This window comes from Gavia stellata, chromosome 10 (genome assembly GCF_030936135.1).
Source record: "Gavia stellata isolate bGavSte3 chromosome 10, bGavSte3.hap2, whole genome shotgun sequence".
Taxonomy (NCBI): domain Eukaryota; kingdom Metazoa; phylum Chordata; class Aves; order Gaviiformes; family Gaviidae; genus Gavia; species Gavia stellata.
The window spans coordinates 23815500-23836532 of record NC_082603.1 but is presented as its reverse complement, the minus strand read 5'-3'; the positions used below and the strand labels follow the sequence as shown (position 1 = coordinate 23836532).

Here is a 21033-nt window from a genome sequence, read left to right as displayed (position 1 = left end):
TGCCATGGGCAGGGACACCTTCCACTAGAGCAGGTTGCTCAAAGCCCCGTCCAACCTGGCCTTGAACACTTCCAAGGTTGTTGTATCATTTTTACAAGCTTCTCATCAATCAAACCTCAGGGGCTATTGTCCTCACCCAGCACCCAACCACTCAGCCTAGTGCTTTGGCGACATTGATCCCCTTCTTGGGCAGCCATGACTGTTCACCACAACCACCTTCTGCAGCAGCACAACCCTCCATCCTCATTGCAGGCCTGGCTGACTGCACCAGGGGCTGTGCAATCAAATCCTATATACCTCAAGACCCGTGCCCTTCTCCCTAAGACAATGTGCTGCTGGTAGTGCCAGTCTGGATCACGACACAAAAGTCACTGACTTTCCAGTGCAGCCCAGTACTGCCATTCCTAGTAGCTTCTATTTACCTGCAACCTCCTTGCCCACAGGGAGCCAGTCTTGGGCCATGGGCACTCAGCTCACATTATACTCCCTCACCCCTCCAGGAACATCGTGAAAGCTGGCTGAGGCTTCACTGTGCCCCTTGTCCTGACTCTGATTCTGCTGACTGCCAGGCAGAAGCTGACAGGCTGTAGCAGCCTGATATTCCTCCTACCTCAATCTGCCCAAGAGTGTGCTCAGGAATAGCAAGGATACTAATACTAATACTTTAGCAAGGTGTTGTCCTGAGGGTGGTACCGTGGGCTGGTGTTATGCTGAGGGTAGGTAATGGCACTGCAGCATCCCCTTCTTCAGCCTCAGCCCTGACTTGCTCTGCACAGACAGGTCCCAGGGTATCCTCTCCAGATCGACTCTCATCTTTTGGAGGTTTGTCCAACCCGCAAGCCATCAGCTTCTGGACATCTGGAAGAAAACAAAATAAAATCACCCTCTATCTAGTGAGAGCAGTTTAACCCCTCCACCTACGTTCCCAAGTGGGCAAATAACCCTGCTACCTCTTTGTGGTGGGAGCAGCTCCACAGAGTACTTCCAGCTGAGCCTAGCAGCCTTCACCAGCAGCTCAGTGGAAGCCAGACCAGTGCCAATGCCCAGAAGCAGGGACTCTCCCAGACCATCCCATGAGCAGTCTCCTTACTCCGTTCATTAACAACCCTACTGGGAAAACGGTCCAATGGTTGCAGCCAGCAAATGAGTCGAAGCCACATCCCCTGCCTGAAAAAACTATGTGGGCAGCACCACGTGCAAGGAGAGAAGAGCAAGACATTCAGCACTTTGCACTACTCTATTCCTGGCCATATGGTGCAAAAAGACTGGGCCTAGACTCCACTGTTCAATTTTCTCTCCATCCTACCAGAGCCGATTCTGCTTTTGCTGTTTTCCTGAGGAGGCGCTTGGGAATGCTACCTCCTCTCGCTCCCCACAACAGGCGGCCTCACCTGAGAAGGTAGCTGGCAGGAAGGTCAGGAACACATGCTGCGGGTTGACCAGCTTGGCATAACATCGCCATTGTGGGGGAAAGGGCCCCGTTGTGTCACTCAGGGTCACGTCATCCTCAGGCAGCTCTGTGTTGCCAAGGCTCTGATGAAAGAGCAGAAGCTGGATAAGCTCACAGCACATGGCACAGGCCTACCCTGAGACAGGTAGCAACCACACAGAGCAAGTTCCTCCATGACTGCTGGTCAGCACAGTGCTGAAATCACCCTGGCCACGCCCTGCACCATTCTCAGAGCAGCCTGGTTCCACGAAACACAGCACACAGAGTGTGGAGATGCTTAGCCAGCTTTGCTGGGGCCAGTTCTCACCTCTGGGCAGTGATTGCCCATGGTTTCTGAGCAATCTGTGGCACAGTATCAGTGCTGCTGTAAAAGGCTAGGCCCATGGTGAGTGCAACTATCCACACACCTACCAGATTCCTGCTTGACTTCAGCCACAGGCTACAGCTTAAACTGCTGCCAAGTGTGGGGAAAACAAAGGCCTTTCAATCTGTTCTCAACCCTCCTACTAACTCTGCTGTTCTTCAATAGCTGCTGCCTTGCCTTCAGAGGGAGCTGAGGAGAAGGACAGCAGCATAGCAGTACCTGCAGAGTACTTGTGGAGCCAGTCATATCCCTCGTGCCATTGCTGCCAACAAGATGATAGGATGCAGAAGCATCCTGCTGCTCCAGGGTCCCAGAGGCTTTCAGCATTTCTTCTGAAATGGAGCACAGAGAAACCAACCTGAGAAACAGTAGCTGAGGGAGGGACTTGAAAGCAAGCCTCCTGAAACACCCCAGCTCCTGGTGTCACTACTGCTGCTACAGTCCCAGCCCTTACCTCTGATCACAGGGAGTGTGAAGGGGGGTTGATGGCCATCACGATCCCGTTGCAGAACCTGCTCCATAAAAGCCACATGATCAGCATCAGCCATGGGGATCTCCCGGTCACTGAGGTCATGCTGCAGGCAGCCATGGAAGAGGTTTAGTAGCATTTCATTGGGCACAAACGAAGAGTCCTTGGTCACCTCCTCATTCTCTGCTCCAAAACAGAACCATGGCAGCTTCAGAGACAGCATCTCCACAGTCACCACCTGCCCAGGCCCCCAGGAAACAGCCCTTTGCAAAGTGACACTTCCACACAGCCAGGAGTTTCCCCCAGCACCTCTGCAAGGCTGACTTGGAGGGTGTTGAGGAAGCCCTGGAGTTCCAGCATCATTAGTTACCCTGCACTGACTCACCCTGCTACTGTAACTGTTCTGGAGATGTTTGGGGCTAAAGACAAGAAACCACCACCACAGAGCAACAGTCTAGGTTTAACGTTTTCAAAAGCAACTCTTCCAAAACTATAATCCCCAAAAAGACAGCAATATACCTGGACAGCCCTGCGGCTGCAAAGATGGGAAGAACAGCACTGAGCTACTGAAAGAGGCATGGCAGCTCTCACACGCCTGCTGCCCAGGGAGACAAGCATACAGAGCAGGGTGCCCATAGCCATGGAGGAAGGACAAGAGGAGGCAGGTGGTGAAGAGGCACCTACCTTTTGTCAGCATTAGGAAGAACATTTCAACCTGCTGGCACCTGGGCAACAGCTTCATGAGGTTGAACTGGAATGGGATCTCATGCACTCGAAAACCAGCCCCCATGTCTGGATCTGCAACAAGAACTGGGAATGTAACATGCCTGTGGGCACCACATAGCCCCGCCTCCCAGGCCACCTCCACATGCATGGTGCCAGCCCTCAACGCAGTGCAGTTAGCACAAGCGAAGGTACACAGCAACACTGCCCCGACTCCCTCTGCTTAGGATGGCAGAGGGATACAAAGAATGAATGTGGGGAAAGGGAAAAGTCTGCAGCAGGTTGTGAGCTACCTACAGAGAGGTACCTCGCTGTAAAAGTCTCCTGGGCTTATTGCCACCTTCATACCAGGGACGGGGAGCCACCGTGAGGCCTTACACAGCTTGGGCCCAGAGCTGCCAGGGGACAAAAACTGAACATCAGTGTTGCACTGCTGGAGAGCAATGACCACGCTGGGAGCCAGAGGCAACCTCAATTATCAGCGTAGTCAGGGACAAGGACCCCCCTGCTCCTGGGAGAGATCTCCCATCTGGCAGGCTCTGCGCATCCCTGCGGGCGTTTCCCATCCTCTTCCTCAGGAAGGAGTCTCTGGCCTCCAGGCCCTGAGCTTTCCTGGCCCTCTTCCCCCACCCATAGGATCAGTGATACAATCCAATAGGGTTCCCTCAGGTCCTGCCCTCAGCCTTTGGGATGATCCTGGCTCCCTCAAACCCATCCAGTATCTGCTGTGCTATTCACTGCACAGCAAGCAAATGAAAGATCTAGGATGGGGTGAATTAGTGACAAGAAAGCGAAAATAGTGAGGTTCTGGACAAGGGTGCCTGACAAGGGTGAACCCCCCACATACTCCTGGAGTTCTCAATGAACTATGTTAATAATGTCAGATCAGATACACAATCCTATCCTGAAGGAAGAGGACAGACTAGACCTCCTAAGGTCCCCTTCCCAATCTTTGTGGGCTAATGGAGCATTCACAGAGGGTTCATAGATGAAAAGGATCACCAGAAAGCAAGTATCCCACAGACTGCTCTAGAAACTGTGTCTTGTAACTGAGAACACAGGAGCTCTTCCTTCACATCATTTACAACTTCTGTACAACCATCTGCCCAGGCATACCCTGCCCATCACTATATAGGTGAGCTCAGCTTCCATCTGCTCTAGAAGTCAGCCCCTCTCACAGAATTACAGAATGGTTGAGATTGGAAAGGACCTCTGCAGGTCATCTCGTCCAACCTCCCTGCTCAAGCAGGGTCACCTAGTCACCTCTCCAGCCTGGGCAGAAAGCCTCAATGCTTTTCTGCCCTTCCCAGGATGAAGCCATTTCTCTGGAAGCTTAGCATGAGTGCAACAAAGTGCAGCCATCGAAGTCTAGAAAGACGTTGTCAAAATACCTGTTCCATCTTCCAGAAACCTCTAACGGGCCCTGAGACATGCAGGGCCTAGCTGCCTCTTGCTCTATCAAACGTGCTAGGACATAGATGCTGGACTCACCTTCAGTAGCTTTGGTGTCTGAAGGAGGGTAGACCCACTCCTTGTTCTGGCACAACTGGCTGATGTATTCGAAGGTCAGCATGGTGGCAATGCACGCAAGGTCTCGGGGATAGAGCTGCAATAAGCAGTCAAGGCTCAGCTGTATGCAGCAGAATTATTACCCCCAAATGCAGGAGAAAACTGTCTAAAAGCAAGGAGAGGAAACACCCATAATCCCATCCCCTGACTTGCCTTATTCTCACTCATTGCACCCTCCTTTTCCACCAGCCCTTTAGCCTCTTTTTGCCTTGTTCAAGAGGTGCATTGGCAGTACTGCCTGCAATCCCTGCTCTGGTCCAGCTTGCTCCCCTCCGATGGAATGGCTCTTGACAAAATTATTTGTATTTTCCCACCTATCCCAGAGCAGCACTGCATCTGCTGCCTTGCAATCCAGAAACCTTTTCTGTCCAGTAGCCCAGTTCCTTGTTTAGAAATCTCAGGCTCTTTTGTTAACAGCATTCCCACCTCTTCTGGCCCTCAATAATTCACCTGCAGTGTTTATGTGCACTTGCAATAAACCCTTCTCCCTCCACAAAAGAGCCCAACGCCTTCAGAGACTCACCGCTTTAGGGATTTTCTGGTAGGGCAAGCCATGGAGGTGCTTCCAATTCTCAGCAGTACTGTGGACACGGCCGCTCTGTGGCTCTACCCAGCACTCAGTGACCAGGTTCAGTTCTGTGTCCACCTCAATGGCCTCTACCTCGGTATCATTGTCATCATCTGTGGAAAAGCTGGAGGAAAGACATAAGGCAAGTTGGCACAGAGCCAGCAGCCCACTGCAGCTCCTCTCAGAGCTGTGAGAGCAGCCACACAAACCCTAGGTTTTCAGGCAAAGCCCCAGCTAACTGGTGATAACTCCATGACAGCTAGTTGTCTGTACTAGACAACAGAGGATTCCCTCCTTCCCACGCTGCCCACAAAGGGCAAGTCTGGAGCCATGACTCCGCTGCCAGCCCTCCCTGGGAGCAGGACAACAGCCTCACCTGTCCTTGGTGGAGGTGGAGTGGGGCGGGAAGAGGATGTACTGGACGACACAGGTGTGCTTCTCCCTGCCGCTGCTGCTCTCACTTGAGCCGTCAATCTGGAGCAGAGACACTGTGTGAGCCTGGCCAGCAGCAAGAGCTCACACCTACCGAGTGCCCCCCTACACAGCACAGCCCCATCACCTAGCTCCGCTAGTAGCAGTGCAGAGAGGGAGCCTGTCCCAACCCCAAGAACTCCTCCAGCACAGCATGGCCCTACCAGCAAGGCAGCTCTCTAACTGCAGATGAAGACAGGAAAATGCCCAACCCACAAGCTGCCTTACTTCAGGGGAGTAGGCAGGTCTCCCTGCACATGTCAAGGGTGTGTGCTAGAAGGAAATGGGAAATCCCATCACAGGAAGGTGAATCCACCTCATAAGCAGCAATGAAGGATTGTGTCGACACTGCAGCACCCAGGCTCACCTGTATGGGCAGCTCCAGCACCATGTTGATAATTCCATCCCCACTGGATGCGAAGTGGAAACCCTCTGACAGACGAATCCTGGCAACAGAGATGCAGTCAGACATGGAGGACTTCTCTACCCACACTGCAAGCCTTAAATGCAAGAATGACTGTACCCTTCACCCCATAACACCTTCCTTCCCAAGACAGGGAGCTACACACAGAGAATGGGGAGATATGACACTTTGCACAGGACAGCCTCTGTGAAGATCAGCATACTCCAGGCACATTAACACCTCTTGCCTTTTTGTATATTTTCCAGGACTCTTCTTTTCCTCAACTGCAGCTGCAGAACTGGGTAAAGCACTGGCCCAATTAGCTCTAGAAGCCGTGTCCAGGACCAAAACCCTCTGCACAGCAGCTTCAACTGTTACCTAGAATAAGGCCTCAGGTCCATCCTGCTTTCTCTGCATCCCCAGGACTAGCTGCAAAAGCACCCCGTTCAGGTGTGCAACTTACTCTGTGAGTGTGGAAAGGAGCTGGGCTACAGCAGTGATGGGCACAGCCGGTGCCAGCCCTGACTGGACACTCCAGATCCAACGCTGGTGATAGAAGTAGCGGGACAGCGAGGCAAGGGTGGAAGAGGCAGTACGATTGGCCACCATAGTGAGTGGGCCAGACACTGGGGGATGCTCCAGGTTGAGAATGAAAGGGGCTCGGTAGTCAGAAGGCAGCTTCTCATACCTAGGAGAGGGCAGAGGTGAGGCTCGCTGAGGTGGAAAGAATGTTCTGCTCAGGGCCAGAGCTGTCTGGATTCACAGCCCACTTGCTGGGCCCAGGACAGAGCCCTCTAGCAGCAGAACATGGCTAGCCCAGCACAGGATCCTGCTCAGACAACAGTAACTAAATCTTCTTCTGCATCATATTAGTTAGGAGTAACAAATCTGCCTGTCCAGCAAGGCCCCTTGCTGCAAGTCACAGCCCTCCCAGACTACAGCTGCCATTCCCAGCCACTCAACCTCAACAAGCACCAGCTTCACAGCACTCTCATCCTGCAACTGGCAGTACCATCCACAGAGCCCCCTCTCTCCTACTTCCCAGGGCAAGGAGGCTGTGCTCATGGCCCCGATCTCCATCACTACCTGATGAGTAGCTTCTCCAATGGTTTGTGCAGCACAACAAGGCAGGGTCTGTCTGAGAGGGCTGACTGGGCCCCAGCCACAGGTGGAGACTTGGAGGGAGAACTACTGCCAAACATTTTCCTCTTTGCTTTTGGAGTTGCCTCCTTGCTCTGGACCCTGTGGGGAAAGCGTAGCTGCAAGATTCGGTCCCGTAACTCTTCCACTATCTGTCATGGCAAAAGCAAAAAGGTAAACGTGACCATCTTTGGAGACATAAGCTACTCAAAATAAGCTTCCAGAACAAAAGCCTGACTAAAAGGAATAGAACACTCCTTGAATATACAGATGCACAGGAGTTAAAGGCCATTTTACTTCAGAGGCACTAGCAAGACCAAGATCAAGATGATACAAGCTCTTAGGTCCACATTTTAACAACTGCAAATATTTTCAAAAGCAAAAGAAAGGTCCAAAAAAACCCAAAGACTATTTCAAGGCTGAAGAAATTGCCTTCCATAACTCTGATGAAAAACAAATTAATTGCATGCCATCTCTTTCACAGAAGCAGTCTGAGTACCCACCCTTATCCCTCCCCTCCTCCTCTCCTCAACCTACAGTAAATGTAAACTAGTACTTATAAGACAGAGCCAAACTGTTCCCACAGCTGATGTGTTCCCCCGCTATCATGTTCATGCGTCAAACCTTTATGGTAAAAGGTTTCAAGAGCTTAGGTTATTTTTGAGGTTATTTTTTTCCAAGATACTTTCAAAATTACTTCCTGATTACTCTTTTTAGCTTTTAGAAGCTCTGAATATGGTTCTACCCATACCAGCATCTGATCCCCACAATGCCCCAGTGTTTTCTTTGAAATTTCCATGATTAGGTTTCTTTTCATGATCTTTCTTCAACTTGTTTTCATTTCCGTTACCATTGTAGGCAAACAGGAAAACAGCAGCTCTCCATCTCCCTCCTCAACACTAATTATTTCAGCAACTTTCCCCATTATTATTATGTCTTTTTCAAGGAAAGTAGCATCCCCAAACCCAAACACTAAGCAGAGCTCTTTTCTGCACTATGATGCCACTTGGGTCCCCTTCGTGGTTTCATACTGATAACACAGAATTGCTGATGTGTTTAAGGTCCCACATCCAAAGTGCACGATTTGGCAGTTATCAATACTGGCTTCCAGCCACCACCGTGCTACTTAGGTGTCCAAAAAGCACATAGGTTGAAAGAGCAGAGAAAACCAAATAGCTTTGTGCCACCTGCAGATTTTCCCAGCTCACTACCTGCTACCTATCTGCAGATGAGTTCCCTACCCTTTGACTAGTAAAAAGATGGGAATACCACAAACAGCTTCTGCTTTGATGAGAACAGAGCACTTCAATTTCCTTGCTTTGTTCCCTAAGACAGTTTCTGTTTTGTGACACCCCATTCCTACTCCAGTTCTACAGTTGTGCCTTATATGGAGTCTCACCAAAAGCTTTATGAAAGTCAGACCGTACCAGGTGCCTACCTTCCCTTAAATATTGGAAATTTGAATAGCTCAGCACAAAAAAAAATGTTCCCCTTAAACAAGGCAGGCTAAACTCTACTGCCATCCTCCACACTGGCTAGCTAATCAGCCTTATGGCAGGCAAAGAAAAAAGATTGTGCATGATACAATTTATGATCTACCTACAGCTCCTGCTGCAATGATCTGGAGCTTGCCCAGAGCTGGAGGGGATGGTGCCTGTCTCACACCTTCTTCATGAGACAGATATTAACTTACACCTGCCTGAGGGAACTCCTTCATAAAACCTGTCACTTGGCATTACCAACCCATGTGTTGGCTCAGCAACCAGCACCCAAAGCCCGGATCCCCTAAAGACATGAAAGGGCAGATCCTCTGGAGTGCCAGAGCATTTAGTGTTATCTGAGTTCATTATCTCAGAAAGAGATGGTCCTTCCTATGCTTGTCAGTTTCTCCTCAGACTAATCTAACACAAACGCTAAGTGAGACAAACCAAAGATTTCCTTCATGAAGACAAAAGATCAAGTTTTAATGATAAATCTCTTGTTTATAACAAAAGGTTCATACAGCTTAATAGCAGGACATCTCTCTCACACTTACTGTTTTACCTAGGAACACCTGTCTCAGCCATTAGAGCTGGAGAAACAGTCCAAACAGCAAGCCCACCTTCTGCATTGGACTAGCGCAGCCCATTTCTTTCGATACAAAGAGGTTATTAAAAGTCTATCTAGCAGACTTGGATCTCTTTAAAAGATTTTCTGGGTATTACATTTTTTTCTCTCCCTGTACTGCTCATGCGGGGCATTGTTCGCATTTTAACTCTAACACTTCCTTGCCCTAATGATACAATATACATACGCAATTCACCACCTACTGAAGCAGATAGTCTAGGGAACATGTAGTACATCCATCACAGAGGTCTTTACAGATGAGTCAGACAAGTATCTGCTGTTCCTGACAGACAGTATTGATTGTGCTTTGGTCACAAGGATAGACTAGATAACCTTTGAGTCATTTCAAGCCCCACAGTTGAATTAAGCAGTGGGAAAAACATTCATGTGATCAGCTATTCTATTGATCTTCAAGTCGTTGGGTTTAGAACTTTCATAGACTTAACACAGAAAGCTTTGTCCAAACTGTCCCTTTCTGTTACAGTAAATTCACACCCATCTAAGCCTTAACGTAGCAGTTAGTTATTACAGGATACCTGCCCACAGTGTTGCCTGTGATCCACCCACCACTTCCACACCCAGAACTTCTTGCTCTGCTCCTACCCAGGGAAGCAGCCAGCCAGCTCTCACCTCATTTCTGGCCTGTGCAGGTGTGCCAATGGGGAACCCCAGCCGGAGAACCATGCAGGGAGCTTTGGAGATGATCCGCACCACATAAAACGAGGAAGGTGTGGGATCCTCAGAGCTAGGGAGGAGGGATTAAGACAGGGCTGAAATAGCACAGATCTTGCTGCTGTGTCGTGTCAGACCAAGTGAAGGCCTGCTCCACAGAGCTCAACAGCCCACACAACTGGGCAGCAACACACATCAGTTCTAGCATGCATAAACTCTGCAGCTGGCTTTCCACTGCTCTGGGCTGCGCCTGGAACGCAGTGGCAGCAGTTCAGAATATGCAGGGTTTCATACCCGCTTGTCTTACTCTTATCCTCTCCTCTAGACATCTGCTTCTGGCCCATCACAGCGTACTGGTATAACTGGATCTTTGGTCTGGCCATATGCCCGATTCCCCACACAGGACTGCTTCCAAGCCACTCACCCGTGTATCAGTTTGACATAGGAGTAGCCCTCCACCAGCACGAAGCTGCTCCAGTCTCGCAGCAAGGAGGTGAGTGCCGAGTGAGAGATGCGGCACTGGATGGTGCTGTAGCGGCCATTGTTGCCCGGTGTGTGCAGGTGCTTGGGCACAGGCCTGCAGGGTGTGGCAGAAAGTCATTTTAGAACCACAGTTTCTCTTCTTCCCCCAAAGCCCAGAGAGACTTTGCTACATGCATTCCAAATCATCCTCTGACTGGTACATCAGTCCTCCACAGCAGCAGCCCATAGCCAAGCACCGCCCCTACTGTGCCTGTTGGCGAGAGTCACACTCCCTAAGCGCACAGGGAGCCTGCTCTCCACCTTGCAGAGAGCACATCCTTATATCGTTTTTATCTCCCTCCAAGCAATATATGGCTATTATTCACGTAACTCTACAACTAGGACCAGCCTCAGGAAAGCAATGCTTTTGGGGAAGATGTTTTCCAGCAGCAAACAAAATCATGTGGGATAAGTCCAACTGGATGTTCCGCACCCCCTGCAATCAGGAAATCCAAACCAAGAGGGACTTGAGAAACAATTTATGCTCCTGAGAACAGCCCCCCCTTGACAAAGATGACTTCCCAACCCACAGTCCCTCTCAGAGCCTTCACCATCCACCAGGTCCCACTAGCAAGGCCCTTCCCTTGGCCACAGGCACCTGCAAGACAGCTGCAACTCTGCAAGTGGACTGAAGTGGATGCCCTGCTTTCCCAGGCTGGCTCACACTGTGCACGTGAGCTCAACCCTGCCAGCTACATACGTGTCATGCTCCAGAAGGAGGACGATACGATGCATGTGCAGCCACCTCTGCCAGAAGTTGGCATCCATGGAAAGGATAGGCTTCCAGTAGGAGGCAAACTGGGAATGGCTTGAGTCAGACCCACTGTGCTGCAGGGACAGCACCTGAGAAAATGACAGGGCAATATTCAGCAAGAAACTGTCTGGTTCCACCCAGAGAGAGCAGGAATTTCTCTAGTGGCTGAGCTGTGTAGGCCTAGAGGGCTAGCCACATCCCTGGCTTTCGGTAACTGCCTCTCAGCAGAATAACTAAGTGCGCTCACATTGAAACAGGCAGTACAATGTAAGCAAAAATAAATTAGGTTCCTGAAATGTCAAGTTAATTAGGAATTTAACTACTTAGCATCAAATAAATCAAGCATGGAAAAGATAGCATATGTAATGGTGTGCTTTCTGATTGAAAGGGGGTTATATGGCTTGTGTCAGCAGAGCAATTAAGCACCGAGATAACTTGTCTGAGAGTGCTCATGCAAATAGGGTACCAGCAATGGGTGGCATTGGGCAACTCTAACATGTTTGTGTGGTAACACTGGCATTCCACCAACTACAGCAACTCTGCTGACACAAATAAAGTGTTGGTTAGCTATAAGATGGGATGCTCCAGGTATACTGTGGGATACATAACCCTACACAGTGAAAATTTACTAGGCAAACCTAAAGTAAAGGGCTTAAGCAGTAAAGTTAAAGGGATAGTTCTCTTAAATTAAAGCTCCCCTAGCTTTGATATCTGCTAGTCATCTTCAATGCCAAGGACACTGCTAGCAAGGAACAGATTAATACACTAGCACTTCTGCTCAGCGAGCCTCAATGAGTTTGAATTTTGCAGTGGAAGCTATTAACTCATATTTCGTTTAGTTTCTGCTGTGCAGATGACAAGTATCTCTCTTGCACCTTCCACACCAGTTCTCAGAGCAATGAGCCTATTAAAAAACAACTATTCAGCACATCCTATATCTTGACCTGATGGTGCTGAGCTACATCACCAGGGCACAAGACTGCCAGCAGCAACTCCACACATGAGGTATCCACTGAAAAAGCATGGCAAAAATAAGCGTGTCAGCCTCCTTATCGGTCTCAGACACCACATCACTACAGAAGAAGGCTTCACACTTAAGAGACTTGCTGTGGGGCTTAGAGGAGTAGCTGCAGCAATAAAGGCATAAAGTAATATCTCGCAGAGGGGAAAAAGTATGGGTTGGGATGTTCACAGGCACTGCACGGCACCTGAACTCTGAACAGGACAAAGAGCAAGAGATGAAGCCTGAGAGTTACAATCTTGATTCCCTGTTGGGACTCAGCATCCCCTGGTGCAAGACAGAACAGGCAGAAGGGACAACCTATCTCACATCAAATGGGAGAGAGAGGGAACATACCGGAGTGGTGGAGCCTGGGGGGATGTAGAAGAGGGGCACCCCATTCTTGGTGCTCTCAGGAATGGTGAAGTGTTCTGGGACTGTGTCAAAAGACTGCAGATGAACCAACATCTGATCCGTCTGGTTGATGCTGAAAAGGAAGAGGCAGTTAGCCACAAAAGCCCACACTCTTCCCCCTTGCTAGCCCAGTCAGCCCAGTGCCTGCACACAAGGCACTCCCTATGTATTGGGAGCCCATCTACATGAATATAGCTTTCTAGGGCAATGCTGGGATTCAATGTCTGATTGCAAAGAGCATGTTAAGAGAGTTCAAGCATAACAGCCTAATATATAAGGAGGATGATAAGAGTTAGGAGCGAAGTGCCAGAAAAAGAATCTGCCATATAGCAGGGAGTAACAGTCACCCTGGCCAGGAAATAGTCATAACCCATAGGCCCTTCAGGCCTAGAGACATGAGGTGTTGCTCCTAGTGTGACTATGCAGCAGAGCTGCTAGGCTGTCCTGTAAGAACACATCACCTCCATGGGATGGCAGTCAGAGTTAAGGTTTGCACCACAGGATCAGGACTCAGAGGCAGCAATACCTTCACCATGAAGCAATCTTACAGACTAGGTCACGGGCCCATTTGAGTATTTTCCTTGGCTAGGCAGCAAGCTTGTTGCCAGTCATGCCTCCTCCTCAGAGCACCTTCCTTTAGGACCCTGCATTGGGATGGCCACCTGCGTAACCCATGCCCGAGCATGCCAAGGAAGGAATTTCTTGGTTATACTGGACACTGGGAACTGCTGAGGGTGGTCCAGCTCACCTCTGCAAGGTGTTCCAGAAGCGCCGGATGACAGTAGTGCGGTACAGACTGGTGATAGGCTTCCTCATGGTGCAACTGATGTCATGCAAGATGTCATAGCTTCCCTCCATCGTCACCTCCACCCATGTGCTGCGCTTTGATGGGTCCAGGGGCCAGGGTGTCACAGCTAAGTACTCTATCCTCATGTTATGCTTCCAAAGCAGGACTAGTTTCACCTCCAGCTGAGACCCACCTGCACAGGAGCAAAGGAATAAGTTCAAGTGTTTGTTTGGTACACATCTGAGCTTTATCCCTGACCAGGGATTCCCAAGTACTGTGAAATTGTTTGATTGCTATGAGGAGGACAAAGTAACCTAACAACTGCTTGCTCTAACTGAAGTCATTCTCTCTCCTCCCCAACAGAGGGAGGCTTTGCTTACACAGTAGCATTTGGTGAACAGTTCCTTAAGTGTACATGTAGTATCTACACTAGAGAAGGCAACTGAAACTCAGAGGAGGTGCTGACATTTGCAATGGGCTTTCTTCACAGCCTCATCTTTGTTTCCAAGAAAATTGTTGCTTTGCTCAGATGACCAGGGCCTTTAAGCTATAAAGTTTTCTCATCTGCATTCTGCAGAGTTAATCTATCCCATTGCAGAAACATGGACATTTGGACGTGATGGACCCAGATCATAAACAACGTGGAAGGTGAGGCCCAATTCTTGAATTGAACTACACGTTATTCCTAGACAAAAAAAAAAAAAGTATTTCATGCAATCTAGAACTTCAAGCACCAAAGGTTTCTCACCATGTTTACCATCTTCTCCTCCCAAAGTTAAGTTAAGAATGAATATTCACCCATTCTTCAAACTGTACATTTTTACCTTTTTCTTTAAGCAGGCCATTGCATCTCTAGCAAGATTAAACACAAACACCTGACAGCAAGCCTCACTGAGCCAGAAGAGCAGAAAACTGTCACAATTCTGCTGACTGTGCATGTGTATTTGTACTGAAACAACCCAGGGAAACACATGACTTTCTATAACAGTGCCACGCTGCTGTTTCAACTGCTCAATCATCTATTCTGACATCCAGCCTCCTCTATAGTTTGCCGGACTTGCAGCATTTGTGAGATAAGTGATTGGATGTGCTGGAAACGGTCCGAAAAGGTCATCAGCTTAGATGCTATGTTTCCTGCAGAGTTGCATTTGCTGCTGTTATAGGCCCATCATGCCATCCCCATCACAGGCTGATTACACTCCATTTTAAAGCCATCTTGCTTTTTGCTCCCATGATCCCTGCTGGGAGGCTCCCTCAGAGTACTCTTCCCCCACCAACGTTTAGAAGAAACCTTCCAAAGTACATGCCAAATTCATGCTCAGTTGTTCTTTTGATTAAATTATTTTTATTCTGAGAAGCTTCATTTCCATAACATTGTCAAGGAGTGTGCACTAGAGGAAGAAATCCTTACCCAGTTTCAGCTGTTACTGTGCAGGTTAAACCAAGCCATGGTCAGCCGCCTATGACAGAATATCCATTCCCCTTAACAGTCCCAGACCTTCCTGCACCTTAAGAATTCATCTTTCCTGAACAAAGACGATCAAAGGTGTATACTGTATTTCACCTGTATTTCATCTGAGGGATTACTGGGATTTTATTTAAGGTTACTGATATTTTCCACAATGGGTGCTCTGCGTTACTAAAAATGCATCTGCCAGGGTTGTACCATCTGTTGTTTCCGTATGAAGATTATCTAGTTTATCAGAGAGGCTAAACAAGAATTTATAAATGTGTCTCTTTCCATTTCATACTGTCACCTCACTCTTATTGGTTTAGTGCTCATCCACTGCTTTCTGCACAATATTTTGGTTCTCATAACAAAGCCTTTCTACTTCATCAACAGCAAACATGATAAGTAAATTCCTACATTTTTTGCCTAGATCATTAGTGAAAATATTTCCTAGTTCCACCTGTGTTTCCATTAGTCATCCTGGCTTCACTCCTACAATCCAACACAAGCAAAACTAAAAACACAGACAAAATATTTGCTTGGTTTGAAGTCATACCTAAATGAATCTTTAGCCTGTTCTTACTGCAAAGCAATCTATTTCTGGTTCTTGACTTCATAGCTAATAAAAGTTTTTGCTGCATTGATTTCTTTCATAAAGTCCAGCTCTGGTTTTTAGAAAACTCACTTTGTCTTCCCAATTCCTGACACTGATAACAGCCATTCTCACTGGCTAGCTTGTGCCCAGCTATTTTTGGTGCTGGACTGATTCACAGAGGAAGATGAGGTTTTGAAAAATGTCCTCCAGGCTCTCCTCAACACACAGCAACACAAAATGATCAGTGAGAATTTTTTTTTTTGTTACAGAGGGCAATCCGCTGACATTGTCCCAGAAAGAAACAGGAGAGGAACTGAGCTCCATTACATGCCATGGTCCCACAGATTCTCAGACACAACTTCTCTCCCTTCCATACCTTCCAATCCTTCCCCTTTCTCAAACACTTCTGCATTCCTAACTAACCATAGTAGCCTTCTGAATGCCTAAATACCTAAAATCAAATAGCAAGGGTAACCAGAGCACTTATAAATATCACAAACAACCTCTCCAGGCAACTCTGAGCACAAAGCTAGCTATTTATTCTATTTTGCCCTTGGCAAAGTGAAGCAGAAAAGTGACAGTGTCAAAGTCCACAACTGCACTCTCTCCTCTTGCTTCTCAGCCAGCCGGCTCCCTAACAAAACTTTAGTTTGCAAGTTTTGGCAAAAGCTTTTGGCAATCCAAGTTAATTAACTGTTCTTTGTTGTACACTTCTCTACAGAATGGCCCAGAGAGCCCTGATCAGCCAAACATGCTTTTCCTTAGCAGAGGCAGTGCTCAATGTCTAAATGTCTTGATCTTTTGTAAATTCTACTTTAAGATGTTAGTTCAACAATTTTTCTGATCACAGCCAGCAACTCCCCAGAGCATTCAGACTTTCCAAAGTATAAGTAACACTATCTGCTACTATTCTGAAGGCTGGCATAGAAATACACACTGTATTTTTGATAGTTCAGACATCTCGTTTTTAAATTCCTTCTAAAAAAACTTCATCAAAATTCACAGAAAGTATTTTGGGCTCAGGGAGCTCCTGAGCTGCAAAGAGCTAGAGATTGTTCAAAGGGAAGAAAAAAGGAAAGGAGAAAGGAGATACCATGTACATTTATCCTAGTCTTACACCTCCCTGTGCACCTGCCCATAGCTATTCACCACAGAAGGTAACTCTGATCCAGTGGAGCTGCTTTCCTGCTCTCAAAAAAATGGAAGACCAATCCATTTAGCATTCCAAAGGATAAAAGGCAGCAGGAAGATACCTAGAGGAAAGTGCAGGGAGCACGATGAACGTGTGGTGATATTTCTGATACATTCCTCCAGAGTCCAGGAATTTGCTGCTTTACGATATCCTGAGCCAGAGGTTGTAGCAACACTTTTGTGAAAAAAGGTACCTGAACTTGTCTGATCACTTTTTGAATGATTCACACCTGCTACCTCTTCTAGCATTCCTATATAGGACTTCACAGTCACCAAGAGCATTTCACCATTGCTGCCAGATTAAAGAAAGGCTCTTTCTCCAGCGCTGTCCAAGCCGTAAGTGAACTGGTGCACAGAAGGATAAAAGACAATACTGAGCACAGCTGGGACAGGAACTGACTTGTCAGACTGTTTCATAGACATTCCTAGACAAGGAGAGTGCAATGGACCTAATCTGCCTGGATTTAAGGGAAGTGTCTCATGCCACACCTACAGAAAATTAGTGAAAGCAATCTGCAGATATTACTCGAAGAGCTGTCTCAATGGGAAACCTTAGCAGATTCTTACTTTTAATAGAAAACTCCCGAAACAAGAAATTAGGGATAGTCCTGGAAGATCAACTTCAGAATTCCCACCTACTATGAATGTTAACAACCTTCCCAAAAAAGCTGGTTTAGATCCATTCAGTTCGTAAGAAGCATCAAGCCAAAAGAACTGCAATTCCCAGACATCACACAGGAATAGTGAGCTGAACTGTATGAGATGAACTTAAGAATACTATAACGTGAGGAACAGCACATTTAGGGACTACTAAACAAACAAACAAAACCCAGTAAAACACCCCCAAGGACCCATCAGCTGGAAGCAAAGGTGCATGAAAGATGTAGGGATTTCTGTGCTAACAATGCAATCATGAAGAAAGCTCATGTGATTCCTGGTCTATCAGATATGGTATTTTACTTCAGAAGCAGGGAAGTATTAGTGTTACTGAACAAGGCACCGATAAAACCGTATTTACAACACTTTTATCAACTGTTATGATAAAATATGAGACCAAACTGTGAAAAGCGAACAACTGAGAGGAAAAAAACCAAAGTGCTATTAAAGATGAATAAACAGAACAGAAAGACTGCCCTTACAAAAGGAGGCTGAAACACTGGCTTGCTTAACCTGCCAAAAGGAAGGTTACAAGGAGAAAGGCATTGTTCTTAAGCAAGTTTGTGCAATGCCAGAGAAGGAAGATAAACTTAATTACGGATAATAAAGTCACACAGGTCTAATTTGGTCTCAGTGAGTTTAGAAAGGAAGCTAGAGAAAGAGCAATGAAACTCTGGAACAATCTTCCAAGCATAGCAGTGCATTAAGATATTTACATGGTTTTAAGGCAGATGACAGTAAATTAATAGAAAATATCGTATGGCAAGTTTGGAATGATTCTGGAGTTATATCACAGACTTTGATTTTCTGATATAATATACATATTCTAACATACCAAAAAGAATAGTGAAGACACTGGATCACCATGTGTTGTACATGTTTACGCTGTGTTTTAAGAATCCCATCCTCGGGGCTTTCTGCCAGTCATTATGACGGTCAAGAATAAACTCTTCTCTTGCTTACAATTCATAACTTGCATTTGGATTTTTTCATCTCCCCTTCAGTTAAAGCACTACCACTAGCCACAGCTGGAGATGGAAAGTTAGGCAGGGTTTACTGCACTCCTTGGGATACTCAAACCCCTCAAGGTCCCTAGTCAGCAGCTAGTTCTCACACTCCAGGTGCCATAGTCTCTAGCGAGTCACATGAGAGAACAGGACCACTGGATGTTTTTATGTTCTTCTAGCATTGGTCATGGTCCTGACTGATCTGGCATTTTCACCTAACAATATCCTTGTTTCCCCCAATTTCTTCCTTTGGAAGACTGTGGTTTGGAGGCATTAATTCTGTTATACCAAAGGGCTCAACTTTGTGTTAGTATTTTGGAGTGCATCTAGCAAAGGACTAGAAAGGGATGAAAAAAGGAGACATATAGAGGAAATCCCAGAAAACTCTGCAAAACCGCAAGTTCTGTCACTAGTTTCCCTGCAATTGTGAAGACTCATTTCCAGGATACAGAGGGTGAGTCTGTCTGTCCCTCCCCAGGCACTTATAGGCACAGAGGATGAGCCTGGCAAGTGCCCAACGGCACAACAATACTGGACAGTCCTGCATCAGGCAATTATTCAGAAAAACAAACTTAGAGTTTGGAGACAATGGCTCCTTCCTCCACAATACCAGCCTCTCCGCTGAGATGGCAGACCCTGCACTGTCCTCTAAACAGTTGAAAGCACAGTCCTTTCCGAGCCTCCAGCCCCCAACGCAGCACAGTCACCTTTCGTGATGTTAACCTCACGGATGCTGTAGCCCTCGCGCAGCCGGACTGAAACAATGCTCACAAGGTCAGCATGCACCTCCTTCTCAGTGTGCTTCTTCCTCCTCATCGCCAGAGCAGGGTTGCTGCTTGCAGACACCAGGTGCTCATTGAACAGTCTGTGCTGGGACACTGCAAATGGCAGAGATGGGGTTTGTAGGATGCTCCTCATCCTACAGCAACAGCCCTCCCAAAGTGCTTTACAAAAGCTGCCAGGAACACTTGCTGGCCTGAAGAACAGTACATCCTTCAGGCGCCACTTAACACCCACTCCCTATTCTGCAACGCAGCAACAGGTCCACTAGCGTGGCCCAGAGGCCTGCGAGAGGGGCGGGGTAGGGTGTCAGACCCTGCTTCCTCTGGGACAGCCTTTGTGACAAGGCACGCATTGGAGTTACACATTTAGCGCAGACAGGCAGAAACTGCAAAGCTGTTGCAACAGTTGCATAGCAAGCTTTTGGGCTTTACCCCTTTCCCTGGAAAACCCTGAATTCCCAGGTGCCTTCTAAAAGGTTATCAGGATGTGGAAGCCTTGAGTTTAAACCACTAACACCTGATCTTTTTAAGATTCAACATTTCCAAGTCCCAGGCCAGCTCTCTTCAAACTTGTCACTGTATGAGGCCTCTGCTGCCAAGTTACAGAAAGCGCAGATGGCACCAGCATATTGCCAGGGCATGAAAGGGTGTTTCCATGTTTTACTGGTAACTAATTTCTCCTGGCATACTCTCAGTCACTAACATTCACAAAATAAGAACAACCAAGAGAGGCATTTGGGATGGCTCTCAGGGGTCTAGTTTTTCAATCCAAACTTGCATCTGCAAGCCCAATTAGGACAAGTTCTCCAGAACATCGCCATCTGCGAGCTAGCCAGTGTGCAGAAAAGGTCGGACGAGAGCTTCTCATACCCTCCAAGTTCCAACACAGGGGGCCTAACTGCAGTTTGCTGAGTGAAGGCCACAGAAAGGGGAACGGTGCGCAATGGGACACATTAGTTTTCCCCGATCCACCCAAGTCCTGGAACCAGGAGGGGAGTCACAGATGAGGCTGCATGGCCCAATAGTGCCCATAGCCTACAGAAGACATGGCCCAGAGGGGACAAGGGAGAGTATCAGCATAGCTAAGCCTGGGGGAGTCACCCCAAAGAGAGGTGCTGTAAGACATCCATCTGCTGGAAGGAGGACATGCACATTGCTCACCGCAGTAGTATTCTGGATTCAGGGACTCCCCAGTACGCAGAAAGGAGTATAGCAGAAATGCTTTGTGATACACATTCAGATCCAGGCTCATGGGATCCAGCTCAGGGCACGTGGAGAGATAAGCACCAAAAGTGGCCATGGCGATGAATTTCATCAGTTCCACATTAGGAACGTGGCCAAAGCTGCAATCGTATGAGTAGACACCGCCCACCTATGGGATGGATAAAGAGGATACCTGAGAGAGTACAGCAGTGCTGAGGACAAAGCAGAGGACTGGTAAAGGCCTTAAACAGGCACAGAAGTCCCCTTTTCCCCCTCCGGAGGTGAACACCACCAAGAGCAACCCACCTTCCTCCCTCTGGCAGGCAGCAGCCCCCACACTCCCTGCTAATGGCAGACATACCTGTACAAAGGAGCAGGCCACTGTGCCACTGCGGAGCTGGTTGAGTAAAGTCTCACACACAGCCACATCAGGGACACTAGTCACACCATCCGTAATTATTATTATACCTGTAAACAAGGCAGTATCTTAGTGCATCTTCCATCTCAACCAGGTACCACTCTCACAGTATATCCACCAGAGGTAAAATTTAGGCAGGGCAAATGTAGAAAGGAAAATCCTGAGGCTGCTTTAGAGCTTCCAAGTCATTCTGGAGTTTGCAAACATCCTGACTGGGTACAGTGAAGCACTCAGGCAGGGCACAGCTCTACACCCTGGGTTGTCCTGAGCAACAGTCACAGCTGTGCTTCCTCACAAACTCCCTAATGCTGACACAAG

The 21033-nt window shown here is 47.8% G+C and overlaps 1 protein-coding gene across 1 annotated transcript in view; it reads right to left on the bottom strand.

Annotated features, from left to right (window-relative positions):
• SZT2 (SZT2 subunit of KICSTOR complex) overlaps positions 1-21033 on the bottom strand; it is a 59205-nt gene that overhangs the window by 32377 nt on the left and 5795 nt on the right. The window contains exons 7-25 of the mRNA XM_059821612.1: positions 20659-20765; positions 20256-20466; positions 19020-19190; positions 13374-13605; positions 12569-12698; positions 11158-11300; positions 10360-10512; positions 9894-10008; positions 7104-7309; positions 6481-6705; positions 5982-6060; positions 5520-5617; positions 5099-5267; positions 4498-4612; positions 2968-3081; positions 2269-2469; positions 2034-2146; positions 1392-1533; positions 694-858 (exon numbers count right to left, since the gene is read on the bottom strand). Coding sequence (XP_059677595.1) covers positions 694-858; positions 1392-1533; positions 2034-2146; positions 2269-2469; positions 2968-3081; positions 4498-4612; positions 5099-5267; positions 5520-5617; positions 5982-6060; positions 6481-6705; positions 7104-7309; positions 9894-10008; positions 10360-10512; positions 11158-11300; positions 12569-12698; positions 13374-13605; positions 19020-19190; positions 20256-20466; positions 20659-20765 — 2889 coding nt within the window. The remainder of the gene's footprint in view (positions 1-693; positions 859-1391; positions 1534-2033; positions 2147-2268; positions 2470-2967; positions 3082-4497; positions 4613-5098; positions 5268-5519; positions 5618-5981; positions 6061-6480; positions 6706-7103; positions 7310-9893; positions 10009-10359; positions 10513-11157; positions 11301-12568; positions 12699-13373; positions 13606-19019; positions 19191-20255; positions 20467-20658; positions 20766-21033) is intronic.